This window comes from Zonotrichia albicollis, chromosome 23 (genome assembly GCF_047830755.1).
Source record: "Zonotrichia albicollis isolate bZonAlb1 chromosome 23, bZonAlb1.hap1, whole genome shotgun sequence".
Classification (NCBI taxonomy): domain Eukaryota; kingdom Metazoa; phylum Chordata; class Aves; order Passeriformes; family Passerellidae; genus Zonotrichia; species Zonotrichia albicollis.
Genome location: NC_133841.1, coordinates 4,183,857 through 4,198,796, shown reverse-complemented (window position 1 = coordinate 4,198,796; position 14,940 = coordinate 4,183,857). Strand labels below are relative to the sequence as shown.

The window sequence follows — 14,940 nt, the reverse complement described above, 5'->3', positions numbered from 1 at the left end:
CTTGAATGCAAACCAGCACACCTAATGATATGGGCTGTGCTTTCATTTCCTACACTGCTGCCTTTTCATTTCCAGGTTTGTTCCGTGCCCGTTCCCCAGTGAAGGTTTCTTCTGATCCCTGGGATTAAAGGCCTCAGGATTTCTAAGGCAGGAATGCAGCAGTGCAGGCGAAGACTCAGTTTATGTACTGCATGGGTCCAGGCTGGGCAAGTGATAGTACAGTCTGGATAACTCTGGTGGGTCTGTTTGAGTTCCAGCAATCCTCAGCTGCCTTCCCAAGGACTCCTGTGCATAAGGACATGTCCTATGCTTCTCTTTCTCTCCCTATGGTCACCTCTTCCTTCTCTGTGTCCATGGACTCTGCAACTGGTTTTCACCCCAGTGTGCCTAACTCTGCTCTCAGGAGAAAATTCTGGCTTGTTTTAACTCATGGTCTCTTTGTGCAGCCCAGAAAATGTCATGGGCATGTCTGGCTCCTTGTCCTTCCTCACAATGCTCCAACCTGCTGCAGTTGTCCCCAGGTGTCCTCAGCAGAGCCCACACTGTGTTGTGCTCCTACAACATAGACTTCATCAGGACAGAGACGTGGGCCCATGAAATCCTCATGAAGCTCAAAAAGGCCAGGGGTAAGGTCCTGAATTTGACTTGGGTCACCCCCAAGGATGGACAGAGACTAGGTAAGGAGTAAACTGAGAGCAGCCCAGCCAAGAAGGACTTGGGTGTGCTGGTGAATGAGAGGCTGGACATGACCTGCAACGTTCAGATGCAGCCCTGGAATTGCATCCCAGAATTGTATTGCCTCAGAAGAAGATTTACTACCAGCTGTAGAGAAGTGGTTCTCCCCCGGTTCTCTGCTCTTGTGAGACCCCAGCTGGAGTGTTGTGTCCAGTTCTGGGGTCCCCAATGTGAAGGTGCTGAAATAGGTGTAGAAGAGGTCACAAGGTTGCTCAGAGGGCTGCAGCCCTTCTGCCATGGAAACAGGGCTGGGAGACATGAATGTATTTAGGCTGAAGATGGTTTTGGGGATACCTTAAATCACATTCCAATGCCCAAAGAAGATACAAGAAGATACTCCCCTCTTTTTTACAAGGGCATGCACAAGGGGGAATGGCTTCCCACCAAAACAGGATAGATTTGTACTAGTTGCTAAGAAAAAATTCTTCCCTCTGAGAGTGGTGAGGCCCTGCACATGTTGTTTAGAGAAGATCTGGCTGCCCCATCTCTGGAAGTGGATGCTGTGGTGAAGCACATATTCATGTGATTTTCACAGTTGCTTCTAGATCCAGGGATTTTGATGATAAAAACTGTCCAATAAACCTGACTTGGGGCAAACCTATTGGAGGCTACACCATTAACAAGACAAACAAGCCTTGTCAATGTTCTCTGCTTACAATAACACTGCAATTCTCAGAGCAAGTAGCCTGCTGGCTATTCTTCCTGTTTCATCTCCATGGGCCTCCACTGATGGCCACAGCTGGAGAATGAGGCCTTTGGTAGGAAGCACAATTGCTCTTATGGTTTTGACATTGTGGCAGAAGCCCAGGTTGGGAAGGGGTCTTCCTTACCCTGCATCAGCAAGTGGAAAACAGCCACCAGCGAGGCTCTGGACAAGATTCTTCCTGCACTCATCCACTGCCAGAGAGTGGTCCCACTCTTTTTTATGTCTCTGCTTTTCAGGGAAATCACCAGTGCTGGAGGGAGCTCCCATGTTCCTGAGTCTGTGCCAGTTACTCTGTCTCAGCAGCTGGTAACATCTCAGTGACCTTCTCTCCTCCCATGAGCTGAAGGAATGATTTGGGGACCTATTTTTGGGCAACCCCACTACAGCACTTCTTATGGAAACTCAGCTCAAGGGTGCTGAGTTTCCAGATGGATCCCACCCTTTGAATTTGAATCTGTTGCTCATGGGGCATCATCCCCTTTGCCCAAGAAACCTCAGGGTACTCATTTGTGTTTCTGCTGCTGTTCCAGCATAGTCTGCCTCTCCCAAGTGACAAGGATCTGTTCTGACAGCCCTGTGTGAGGCTTTGAATGCTGCTGTTTATCTCAGAGGGTTCTAAGCAGTGTTGATGAGGAATTCACAGCAGGTCTCAGTGTCCTGCACTCTGCTATGTATTGGATGTCTTGGACATTTCAGATCCTGCTGTTTGTTGCTTTCCAGGACTGTAGAGGGACTCAACACTCCAAACACACAATTCTTTCCAAAATACATCATTCCTAGGTAGAAATGACAAGCAGTGGTGTCTGTCTGAGGATAAACCCAGTCTCAGACTCTTTCTGCTGTCCCAGGCATTTTCCCAAATGCCATTGAAAAAGAGCACAGCAGACAAAGGGTGGGAATCAGCCTGTCCCTTGGGCAGTGATGCCTGGGCCTGGACTGAGTGCCAAGTGCCCAGGTGGATGCAGGAGGTTTGTGAATCTCCCCCAGAAGTGCCATTGCTTCCAGAAGGGAGGAGTAAATGTTCAGTTCAGACTCAATCATCTCAATTGGAGAGCTCTATGCTCAGGTGAAATTTACCCTACACTTTCCATAAAGGTGTGTTTACCATGATGAAGAGGTGATCCCTCCTCATTATGAAGTGGTTACATGGACTATCCTCACTGTCAGTGTGCCAAAAGAAAAGCTTTGAGAACATGGTTAATCTGTTCTGAAATGAAAATCGGGAGGGGAAAAGCAAGTGCTGTTTGGAAGTGCTAATGTCCTCCTAATGAGCGTAAAGGGAGGCTTGCTTCCCAGCCAGCCTTCCACAGCTCTGCACTTTGAGTGCTTTGCCAATCACATTAAAGTTTTTCCACAACAAAGCCCAAAATGGGTGGAACAATGTACTGCTAAAAATTATGTGGGGTTTTAGATGTGGAAATGCCCTGACACATCTAGAATGAAGCACAGTTTTGCATAATTTTAATTAAAAATAAGAGAGTAGATTCAGATACTAAGGAGAGGAAAGAAGAGGAATTATGCAAATTTTGTTTGCAGTCTTATGCTAGGAAAAAATGGCTATAAGTAGAGATATCAGACCTTGCCAAATTTTATCTTGAATTAGAGTATGATTTATGATGAAATAGCTACAAGAATATGATGAAATAGCTACAAGAATGTGGCATAGATACATCACAAAACATCAGGCTAAATGGGGAAAAACATGTCTACTTCCTAAAGCAATGTTTCCTAAAGTTCCTGGGATTTCTTTAGGAGATTCATGCAAACCCTGACAAAATTGAGCACCTGGCAAACTGGGGTAGAAACCTGTGGGAGTACCACTCCTCCAGCTGTTTTTATTTGTGGCCCTTTCCAAGCATAGCACTTTAAAGGGCTGGGAGGCATTCTGAATTATCTGGGTATGAACAGAGGGTGGTGAGAGAGCAGAACTGAGGCTCAGCCCAGCCAGAGATGGCTGTAAGGTGATATGAGCTCATTGGTGGCTTCTCAGTGCCTGGGATGCCCACTCAAACCTACACTTCAGAGGGGATCTTCTGCAGGGCAGAAGTCATGGGAGGGCAGGGATGAATCTGTTTGTTCTACTGATGCCCTGTGAAAAAAGTCACTTCACTTTTTCTGGAAAGCTCGTCCCAGAGCGAGCTTCACCTCTTTGTTTCTGAGTGTGTAAATGAAGGGGTTCAGCAAAGGAGTTACCACTGTGTTAAAGGTATTCACGATTTTGTTCACATCCAGGGAGTTCTGGGCTGATGGTTTGACGTACAGGAACATGGTGGAGCCATACCAGATGGTGACAACACTGAGATGGGCAGAGCAGGTGGAAAATGCCTTTTTCCGGCCATGGCCTGACTGGATCCTCAGGATAGAGGAGATGATGTACATGTAGGAGACCAAGGTGACCACACAGGAGGCCACCACAACAATTATGGAGACCAGGAAGGTTGCCAGCTCCACAGGCAATGTATCACTGCAGGAGAGGGCAAGGCAGGAATCTATATCACATAGAAAATGATTGATGACATCTGGCCCACAGAAAGTCAGCCTGGATGTCAGAAAGGCCAGCACAGAAATGGCCAAAAATCCTCCCAGCCAGGAGCTGAGTGCCAGCCGGACAGAGAGGACGCTGCTCATGAGGGAGCTGTACCTCAGGGGGCAGCAAATGGCCAGGTAGCGGTCATAGGCCATGACAGACAGGAGAAAACACTCAGTGGAGCCTAGAGAGAGAAGAAAGAACAACTGGAGGATGCAGACACTGAAGGAGATGGTCTGGCTAGTCCCCAGCATGACTCCTATGGCTTTGGGAACAACACCCGTAGTGTACCAGATCTCCAGGAAGGAGAGATTGCAGAGGAAAAAGTACATTGGGGTGTGTAGGTTGCTGCTTCTCCACACAAGGGCAATGATGGATGCATTACCTATCACTGTCAGGGTGTACATCAGTGCAAACACCACCACAAAGGAGACTCGGAATTGCCATGTCCCTGGGAAGCCAAGAAGGATGAATTCTTTTACGCTTGTCCTATTTGCCATGTCCTTCCAAGTGTTGAGGTCTGTCTGCAAAGAAAGAAAAGTTTCTGTTAAAGTTTGCATGCTGCAAGCAGTGAAAAAAAAAATCACCATCCCCAAAAAAGCAGTTGGTGCACAGCATGGGAAAATGGCACTTTTCTTATGTTAAAATTTTTCTAGAAATCCTCCCCTGATGAAACACAACTAGATCTAACCCTGAAAATCAGGAGTACACCAACAAATGAACGCTTGGAGAAGTGTTCATCAGATTGTGCATCTCCTTTACATCATGGGGAATGTAGTCACTTCTGTGAGATGAAAATCCCACTTAGGAAAATATGGACACCAGGCTGAGGCACTCCAGCTATGGAAAAAGCTCTTACAAGTAGAAAGGAAAAAGGCAGGAAAAGCTGTCTACAAATAGGAAGGCAATAACATAACTTGTAGTCTCCAAGGCAGGCAATACTGACGTGTGGTTTCATCAAATGAGAAATACAAATACTGTCATGATAATGTGACACTGCAAGAGATTTTCCACCTCTTCTATGTCAGTTTATTACAAGGGATTGAGATTGAAATGCAGCCACACAGGGCAGCAGGTTGGTATGCCAGTCACTACTCAAGGTCTCCTATATTTGCTTTCTTCTAAGCCTCAGAACAGGAAGCTTTTGCAAATACCTCCATTTCCCTGACTGATGCCTGCTTCTCAGCATAGCTACCAGGGGTGTGATCCACCTCTTTGCAATTTTGCCATTTCAGAGTCAGAGGAAGGATTTCTGTTGACTAAGCTGAAATATCTCTGGTGAAATAAAATACTCCTATCTCAGCTCCTCAGCTTACCCCCCTTATTTCTTCACAGACAGAGAAAAACCATGAGGGAGACATGGCTCATTTTGTCTTAAAAACATGGCTAAAAGCTCTCAAGGAGTGCCAGGTTGTCTCTGAGGTCTAAGGCAGCAGTCTAGTAAGCACCTGGGTGTTAGACATCTCAACTCAGTGACTGAAGGCAAAATCCTCTGAGTTGAATCCCATTAAAGGTAGCTCTGCTGAACTGTTTTTGCAGACAAGGGAAAATTCTTGATTAGTTCTCTAGAGAGAACATATTTTCAGGTGGATGTGGAAGACAGTTGCACTAAATCGCCAACTGAATCATCCCTTTCTCTCCTGTCTTCCTCTCCAGCAATATATACTAAAAATCTCATCTACTTAAAGAGTAAAGAAATCTCCCTTAAACCAGCTCTCCTTAAACATGCAAGGCATTGGAAATCTGTGCTACACGTCTTGGGCCGGCTTCACTCACCAGATTTGCCAGTGGAAATGATCCAAATGACATTTTTTCATGCACCATCCTCCCAAGGTAGCCATGGTCCCCTTGGCTAATGGAGAGCATTGGAAAGATTTATTGTAGATTTATTGTGGGGAGCTCTGGATTCAGGTGAAGGTGTGTGGATGAGCAGCTCTCCCCTTGCTGACTCACTTCAAGCTGATGGCAACTGCCTGACCTGGTTTCCTCTCCATCCAGTAGGATCTGACAGCTTCCACTCCTGATCTTCTCCCTCTCACTGCCACCACTGTAATTCCACTGAAGGAAGCTCTGTGTGCACACACACAAAGTGTAAACTCTCTTCATATAATGAGATCATGCACCAGAGAGTCGCCAGCATCATTAGCATAAGAACATCCCCACACCCACCTCATTAACAAAATGAAGCTCCAGCTGGCCACACCTTGGAGACTGTTTTCTGTTTTCCCTCTGGTGTGCTCCAGGGAATTTGACCTCTGGGAGGCCCTATGGGCTTGTCAGAGATGAATGGTACTCTCTCTTCACACAGGCCAATTAAAGAACAGCAATGCAATTCCCTAAGTGGCTGCTAGGCTGGGTGTTTGCCTCCTAGCTGCAGCTGTGGTATGAGAACCTTGTCAGGAACTCAGCTGGCATGGGGATGTCTGAAATAGTCATGTTCCTTGTCAGGAACTCAGCTGGCATGGGGATGTCTGAAATAGTCATGTTCCAAGAGACTGGGGTCAAGCTTTTGGTGCTGGTACTCAGGGGGTCATGAAACCTCCAGGGTGAGAAGTAACTAAAGGCAACTATGGGCACATGAATAGAGAGACAGTAAAGGACTCACCTGCCTCATTTCAGAACCTTTAAATGCAGCTAAGGTCTCTGTCTTCAGCTTTAACTGAAGAACTAAGTTCAAAATCCGACAAGGTATTAGAAGAGGAAACTTTATTTCCCCTGACTCTAGAAAAGGTGTCTTCTATTGAGGTACTCGTCTTTGCTCCATTCATCATCAGCTGAGAGAAATAGGCACTCTCAAGCCTCAGTTCAACCCTTACAAAAAATGATCTCACAGATCAGGTAATACAGGCCTTACAGACACCTATTTTTCTTCTGTTGACACTCAAGATAAACTAGTTAGCTGGCTTAGACCACACACTTCTCATCCTCTAGACATCTTGAGTTAGATTGACCTCCAGAGAGAGTCTGTCTGCACTGTCCAGGACCACCACACAGGTGTTGGACTTGGCAGAGACTTTTCTGCAAGTCCTGTGTCCCAGGCTTCAGTGTGGTTGAGAGAAAACTGATCTGCACTTGGTTTGAGCTGGAGATGCAGCTAATGGGAGCAAAGTTCTCAGCTTGAATCTATTTGCTGACCAGGAAGCCATCTCCTGCTATTTATCTGTCCTACCCATGGAAATGGATGTGGGGTTTAGCCATGGGATAGAGGTGGTGGAGCCTGTGGGTTCACCTGTGATCGCTTAATGAAGCAAGCCATGCACACATACCAGGAAGGCAGGCCCTGCTGTGAGCTTGTCCTACTTGGGGAGTTCAGAGGGGCCACCATTGGTCAGCTGCAGGATTTGTGTCTCCAGAAAGATGATTCTTGCCATTTCCTGGCACACCTGCTTTGCTTTGGGATGGGGTAAGTCCCCTGGCTGACCTGATGTCCCATCACTGACTGTGGGAAGAGTTTACAGAGTCTCCTGAAGGTGGGTTGTACTCCCCATCTGCAGGACATGCTCTGAGACCAAGGAGTCATATCTGAGCAGAAATGTTGGGAGGTTGAGCCTGATCCCTGCTGTCTGTGGAGAAGTCACGGATGTCTCCCTCATCTCCAAGGGACAGTGCCTGAATGGGCCCCATTTCTGTGTTTCCCACCCTTCCCTTCCTCTGGGAATAATCAGTGGCCTACTTGTGTCCCCACCTTTTCCTCCACCACCCATGGCAACACCTTTTGGTCTCAGCAACTAGAGACAAGGATACCAACAAAGGATTACATGGAGGCTGAGTATGAGATGCAGAAAGCTTTATTGTCATTGAAGTGGGAAATTAGTTCCCTTATAGAGAAGGCTACTGGTGGTGGTGGTGAGAGACCACATGAAACTGCAGCAAGTCTGGGCCCACTTTGGCACAGACACTGGAGAGCCACTGGAGAGCCAAGGGGACATCCATCTGCCTGCCCTACAGCAGGGCAGAGGTTAGCAGATCCCCCAGAGAGGCTCTGAAAATCTTACAGTCCAGAAGTATGGAAGACAAAAGAGAGGTGGAAGAGAAAGGCAGCAAAAGCAAACACTGGCCATGGTTTCAGAGAGCCCCACCAGCCCTTCTTCAGAAGGGCAGCGTTGGTTGCTCAGCACCTCTGAATCTGATGGCCAGGAGCTCTGTCCTCAGTCCAGCATCAGCTTCTGGGTTCCTGGGGTTCCTCGTGAGGGCTGCACCAGTGGCTTTAGCAGGGACGGCATCTGCTGCCACCATAGCGGTTGGTGATGCAGGAGAGGTCGAAACCCCCAGAATTGATGGGCACTCCCTCAGAGCTGAGGATGTTGCCAACAGCAGCAGAGCTGGAGGATCCCACCACGGTGTTCTGTGGGAAGGAGCTGAGGATGGGCCCAGGCAGGGTCACCACCACGGGCGAGGGCTGGATGAACACGGTGGAGTCCTGGCACTGCCTGACACAGGGCTCATTGCAGCTGCTGCCCAGCGGGGTGGGCCCACAGGGCTGGCAGGGCTGGCACCGGGGGTAGCAGGACATGGCTTGGGGCTGCAGATGCACCTGGAAGAGAGGTAAGTGAAGGAAGCAAAGCACAGGCATGTGTGAGGAGCCATCAGCCATGAATCCATCATCCCACTGCAAGAATTGCAATGGTACCTGCTTAAACCAGAAGGGTTAAAACTGGGTAGTGAGAGAAAGGGGTTTTCAGCCTCATCCTGACACAGTACTGCAAAGTCTGGCATTATTTCTTCAATAAAGAGCTCCCTCAGCCAAATCCTGACACTAAGTTAGAACTTAGTTATTCTCTGACCCCTCAGCAGCAGCAGCACTAAAACCTCTCACAAGTATAGGAACATGCATCTGCTTCCCAAGAAAAGGACAGGGGAAAGGGCTTTGGACTCACCTGGATCCCAAGGAGAAGGAGGCAGGAGAAGTGGATGAGAGAGTGTGAATTCAGGCTGGCTTTTATAGTCACTCTGAGTTGCCCCAGGCCCAGAGGTGGCTTCTATGAAAGTGATAATTTCTTAAGGTGCTCATGATGTATGGAAAACATCCCAGCTAATGACATGGGCTGAGTGCTTGTTTTCCGTGTTGCCACCTTTTCATTTCCTGGCTTATTCATAGACATTTCTTCATGGAGGCTTCTTCTGAGTGCTGAGATTGAGACGCCTCAGGATTTCCAGGGCAGGAATGTGTCAGTGTCTGCAGAATCCTCCACTCAAGTGCTGGATGGGGGCATGCAGGGAAATGAAATTGGCCTGGAGCTCACTGGTGGTGTTGCCTGTGGCCTTGTTGATTGCAAGGGGTGAAGCTGCTCCCAGGGCTTCAAGCCTTGACTGGTCACCCAAAGATATGCCATGATATCATTGCAAAATGGTATACCATGTCTCTTTCCTCCATTCCTCTCAATTTACTCGGGTGTTTGTTTGCATTCAGAATCTCGGGCATTTGGCCTGCACTTTTGGGTTTCATTGTCTTGCTCCTTAAGCTCTCCTTCTGTCCTCCCAAGGAGGGAAAATCGTCAAGTCACGTGGGCAATGTGAGAGAGTGCTTGGGTCACCCTCAACAATAAGAAGGGCTTTCCTGTGTTTCACACCAGTGTTCCAGCCTGTGCTTGTTTCCTATCCCATCACTGGGCCCCTCAGAGAAGTGTCTGGCTCTGTTTGCCTTGCACCCTCTGGATTTGGGCTGCATGGCAAGGTTTTGGTTGTGAGGGAGCCAACACCAGATGGATTTAAGACTTATGCACCACTGACCAAGGCTGAGCTCATCAGTGATGGTGGAAGCATCTCTGAAATAACACGTTTAGGAAGGGAGAAAGAACCTATTGTGGAAGCCAGAAGAGAGGGGAGGGAAGAGGTGAGAGAAACAACCCTCAGTGAAGGATCTCAGTGAAGAGGGCAGGTAGGTGCTCCAGGTGATCCCATGCTGGGTCAGGCTCCTGTCATGAGCTGTGTCCATATGAGCGACAGGCCAGGTTTGCAAGCAGGACTTGTAAAGAACTGTAGCCCATGTGAAAAATTCACATTGGAGAAGTTTTGGGAGTGCTGTCTCCCATGGGGCATAGGGCAAGTATGTGAGAGTTCCTTCTCCTAAGCACAAAAGAGCCGCAGAGACATGTTGAACTGACCACAACTCCAAATCCCTATCATTTGGAAAAGAGAAAATTAGCAGTGAAGTTGAGCTGAAGAAGAAGGGAGCAGTGGAGGGGAAGGTGATTTTGGATTTTAGGTTTATTTCTCATTACCCTATGCTGACTGGATTGCAATAAGTCAAATTAATTTCCCCGATCTGAGTTGGGTTTTCTCATGAGGGTAATTGATGAGTGATCTTTCCTGTCCTAATCTAGACCCAGAAGCCTCTTGTATTTTCTCTCTTCTGTCCAGCTGAAGAGAGAGAGAGATGGAACAGAACCATCATAGAAGACCACTGGAATCAGCTGGGTGGTCCATTGAGGTGAGATCTCCTTTTAGAGAAAGCAGGGAAGGAAAAAGGGTTTCAGACTGACCTGATTCCCAAGGAGATGGAGGCAAGAGAAGGGGATGAGAGAGAAAAGAGTTGGGCTGGCTTTCACCATGGACCTTTACTGACTCAGGCTGCCAGAGGTATCCCTTCTGGAGGTGATCATTTTCTGACAAATTCATCTTGAATGCAAACCATCTCATTTAATGCTGTGAGCTGTGGTTTGGCTTCTTAAATTGCTGTGTTTTCACTTCCTGCTTTATTTCTGGCACATTCCTCAATGAAGGCATCTTTTGCATGACAAGATGAGAGGCCCAAGCATTTCTGCATCAAAACACATCAGCGTCAGCACAGGACTCATGCCACACGCTGCAGGAGTCCATTAAAAGTAAATTATGTCAGTCTGGGTCACTCCATTGGTATCTCAGGGGCCTTGGTCTCAAAGAAGTGGCCTTGTTGCTGGGTTTGACTGTATCCCACCAAACACAGAGCCCAGGACAATTCAGGTGGCTGGCTTTGCCTTCTCCTGTCATGCACCAGGGATACAGAAAAGGGGAGAAAAGATGGAAGGTTTTATTCAGCTGTCAGAAGGGAAGGCAAATGGCATAATAAAGGGGCTTCCAAGGACAAAGGTGACAAAAGGAAGAGTAAAGAAAGTGTAGGACTGCTGCTGAGTGAGTGACACAGGATAGAGAAAAAGCTGAGGTGCTGAAGGCCTTCTTTGCCTCAGCCTTAAGGAACACCAGATGTACACTGGGGGTAAAGTCAGGATCAGGGAACACACACCCCTGATGGAAGGAGATCAGGGCAGTGAATCCTTAGCAAACTGCACAGATTTGTTGGAATGTGGTAAGGGAACTGGCTCCTGCCATTGCCAGGTCACTCTTGGTTACCCTCAGCTGAGCATGGTGACTGGATACTGGAGCAAAGCAAATGCCACTTGTGTCTCCAAAGAGGGGAAAAAGGAGAACCCAGGGAGCAGCAGCCTTCCCAGCCTCACCTTAGCCCCTTAGAAGGTGATGGAGCTGGAAACCTCTCCTAATCAAGGCATGTCAGGGGTGAGAAAGTCACCAGGGACGGGTCAGTGTGGCTTCACCAAGAGGAAGTTACGCCTGATCTTCTTGACAAAGTGCTGTGGTGATGTGACAGAATGGTGAGGAAGAAAGAATGGTGGGTCTTCTCTACCTGGATGTGAGCAAAGCCTTTGACATTTTGTGTGGAATCCTGTGGAGCCTCAAAGATTGATGTTGGATGAGCAGACAATGAGACAGAGTGAAAAGTGACTGGCCAGGCACAGGGATCAGTGATCAGCTGCACAAAATAAAGTTGGACACCAGTGACTGGTGGTGCATCCAAATGGTCAGGACTTGATGGGTCCTGTTTATCAACTTCCCAACTGTAATGTGGTTGATGGGACAGAGTGGACCCTCAGCAGGTTTGCAGACAACACCAAACTGGGAAGAGAGGTTTATGCATCAGAGAGAGTCAGGCCAGCATCCAGAGGGACCTCAGTAAACAGGAGAAATGTGCTGATGGGAAACTCATGCAATTGAAAAGGGAAAGTGCAAATTCCCTTGTGCCAAAGAAGTCCAACTGTATCCCCAGCTCCACTGCACCAGGTGTTGCCAGGTGCTCAAGAAAGGTGACTGCTCTCCTTTATGCAGCACTGGGGGGGACACAGCTGCAGTGGCCTCCTCTGCTGCCCTTCCTCTGTGACCGTATTGGTGGCAAAAGGGATCAGTAAGAGAGGGGTAAGGTGAGTGGAAAATTGTCTGGCCTGCCAGGGCCAAAGAGTTGTGGCCATTGCTTCAAAATCCAGTTGGCAGACAGCGCTGGGATCTCTCAGGGATCAGCAGTAGGACCACCAGTGTTGCATATTACCATGAATGTTGTGAATGGTGGGAAGGAGGACACTCTCCACAAGATTGGTGGTCACGCTGAACAACCAAGAACAGGCAGTGAACTGGCTTTTGCTGGCCAAGTTGTTCCCAGAAAGTCCTGGAACCACCTGTGAAAAGGAAACAAGGAATACAGACTAGACTTTGGAAGCTCTCTGCAACAGAAGACTAAGCTACAAACAGCTGCAGGAACATGTGGCTTTCAGCATCCTCACTGCCATCTGCAAAAAATCCCTGGCTGCTGTCCATCTGCAAAAAATCCCTGGCTGCTGTTTCCAGCATCTGAGCACAGAGGCAGCTCGGGGAAGTTGCTCCATCTCCTGGTTCAGGCTCCTCTTGCTGCCTCAGGCTGCAGCTGGAGCTGTGCCGGCTAATTCTCGCTGGGATGTCCTTGCTGAAAGACGGGGAGAGTCCATTTGCCAGGACAGCAAGCTGTGTCTGCGCACAGCCCGAGTGCTCGGAGACAGCCCGAGCGGCGCCAGGGCTGGGCTCAGCCCCGAGGAGGAGCTGGGGGCGATGAAGAGAGAGGAGAGGAGAGGAGAGGAGAGGAGAGGAGAGGAGAGGAGAGGAGAGGAGAGGAGAGGAGAGGAGAGGAGAGGAGAGGAGAGGAGAGGAGAGGAGAGGAGAGGAGAGGAGAGGAGAGGAGAGGAGAGGAGAGGAGAGGAGAGGAGAGGAGAGGAGAGGAGAGGAGAGGAGAGGAGAGGAGAGGAGAGGAGAGGAGAGGAGAGGAGAGGAGAGGAGAGGAGAGGAGAGGAGAGGAGAGGAGAGGAGAGGAGAGGAGAGGAGAGGAGAGGAGAGGAGAGGAGAGGAGAGGAGAGGAGAGGAGAGGAGAGGAGAGGAGAGGAGAGGAGAGGAGAGGAGAGGAGAGGAGAGGAGAGGAGAGGAGAGGAGAGGAGAGGAGAGGAGAGGAGAGAAAAAGAGGCGGCACAGTCAGAGCACAGACCCGGGGCTCAGGAGCACAGGGGCGGCATGTGGTGGGCTGGGGCCGCGGGGCTGGCGGCGCTGGCCGCGTTGCTCATCGGTGCGTGGGGCTGGGGTGATCCCGCAGCTGCCCGGAGGCTGCCGTCCTGCCTGGCTTCTGCACAGACCTTTTCTCGAGAACTGTTCTCCCATTCATCCCTCCCTCTTCTCCATCCTAAACTTTCATTCTGTGCCAAAACCTGCACAAACATTCCTTCTTTATAACACATGAAGTCAGTCCTTACCCTCTTCTAATATTCTCCTTGTCTTTTTGTGCCTTCTCTCACATCCTCCCGTTCTCCCGTGGCTCTCCTACTGCTTCTGTCAGTCACACATTGATCTCCCCACAAGCGATTAATTCACATTTCCATTCCTACATATCTCCATGACATCCTCTGGGAACTGTTTACCTCCACATCTCTCTGTGTTCCTGGCTGCTTTTGCAGGCTTTGTTCTGGGGATTGGTAGAAGTAGGAGTTGAAGTTTGGTTTTTTTTTTCTTTCCCTGGTAGTGGCTGCAGTCAGAGCCCAAGTGCAGCAGGAGCCATTCCTGGAGACCACCGAGGGTACCAGTATCAACATCACCTGCTCACATCCCAAAATCCAGACCGGTTATTGGATCCAGTGGTACCGTCAGCTCCCTGGCCAAGGGCCTGAACTCCTCGCACTCACTCTGAAAGAGACCAAAGAGCTGCCGGACAATGCAGGACAGCTGTTGGTGTCGGCAGATCGGAGTTCCAGCTCGCTGTGTCTCGCTGAGCCCCGGCGCGGGGACGCGGCCGTGTATTACTGCGCGCTGGGGGCCACGGGCAGAGGAGCCGGGGCTGCGGCCGGGCACGAACCGCCGCGGGCGGGGCCGGGCGGGGCCAGCAGGGGGCGCTGCCGCTCCGCCCGCCGGGGCCGCCGAGCCCCGCTCGTCCCGGGCTGCCGGGCCGGGGCCGCCACCAGAACCGACACCGGCACCAGCACCGGCAATGTGACCGGCACCGGCGCCGGCAATGGACACCGGCAATGGAATCGGGATGGACACCACCATCGACACCGGCACTGTCATTGGCCCGGACGGGGTCAGCAGGGGGCGCTGCCGCTCCGCCCGCCGGGCTCCCGGGCCGCGGCTCCGCAGCTCCTTCCTCTGCCCCGAGCCCGCAGCACCGACAGCGCACAGCCCCGCACATCCCCAAACACGCCTCACAACCAGCCCACAACCTGCGCTCACACAGTCCCCGCACACAGACCGGCCTCTCCTCCGGCTGCTCCATGAGAGCACCAGGGCTGGGAGTTGGCAATGCAGCTGCACTTACGGGCACACAAGGGGTTGATTCATCGAGTGCTGTCAGGTCACTAGGTCAGTGCATAAGAGGTGTTTGCATTGAGGGGACAAAGAAATCTCTGTCTCTGCAATAATGACGCTGTTCCATACCGCAATATGCATTCTCACCTGCCTGTGTAAGGCAGGCGTGCTTTTAATGCCGCCTGAGGGTGGAATTCACTGCTCTACAGTTTTGGCTCTCATCCTCAGATGTCCACAGACCTCCATGGATGTGCATTCAGCATCTTCCTCAAAGACCAGAATATCCGTGAGGGAAAACAATAAATCGGTCGGAGTAGAGGAGCATTTCAAATCTCCTGAGGACACTGTCACACTCACCCGTCCCCAAAACGGATTGGTCCCCTTCCCT

At 49.9% G+C, this 14,940-nt stretch overlaps 2 protein-coding genes across 2 annotated transcripts; both read right to left on the bottom strand.

Annotated features, from left to right (window-relative positions):
• Window positions 1–3,547: 3,547 nt before the first annotated feature.
• Window positions 3,548–5,962, bottom strand: OR6F1 (olfactory receptor family 6 subfamily F member 1). The gene is made up of 3 exons (XM_074557846.1): window positions 5,922–5,962; window positions 5,745–5,820; window positions 3,548–4,492 (listed from the first exon to the last, which is right to left on the bottom strand). Exons 1-3 carry the CDS (start codon window positions 5,960–5,962, stop codon window positions 3,548–3,550), a joined length of 1,062 nt encoding a protein of 353 aa, XP_074413947.1.
• A 1,805-nt stretch (window positions 5,963–7,767) lies between these two features.
• On the bottom strand, window positions 7,768–12,405 carry LOC102061583 (feather keratin Cos1-2-like). The gene is made up of 2 exons (XM_026798966.2): window positions 8,846–12,405; window positions 7,768–8,502 (listed from the first exon to the last, which is right to left on the bottom strand). The coding sequence occupies exon 2, from the start codon at window positions 8,479–8,481 to the stop codon at window positions 8,176–8,178; it is 306 nt and encodes a 101-aa protein (XP_026654767.1). The 5' UTR covers window positions 8,482–8,502; window positions 8,846–12,405; the 3' UTR covers window positions 7,768–8,175.
• Window positions 12,406–14,940: the final 2,535 nt, after the last annotated feature.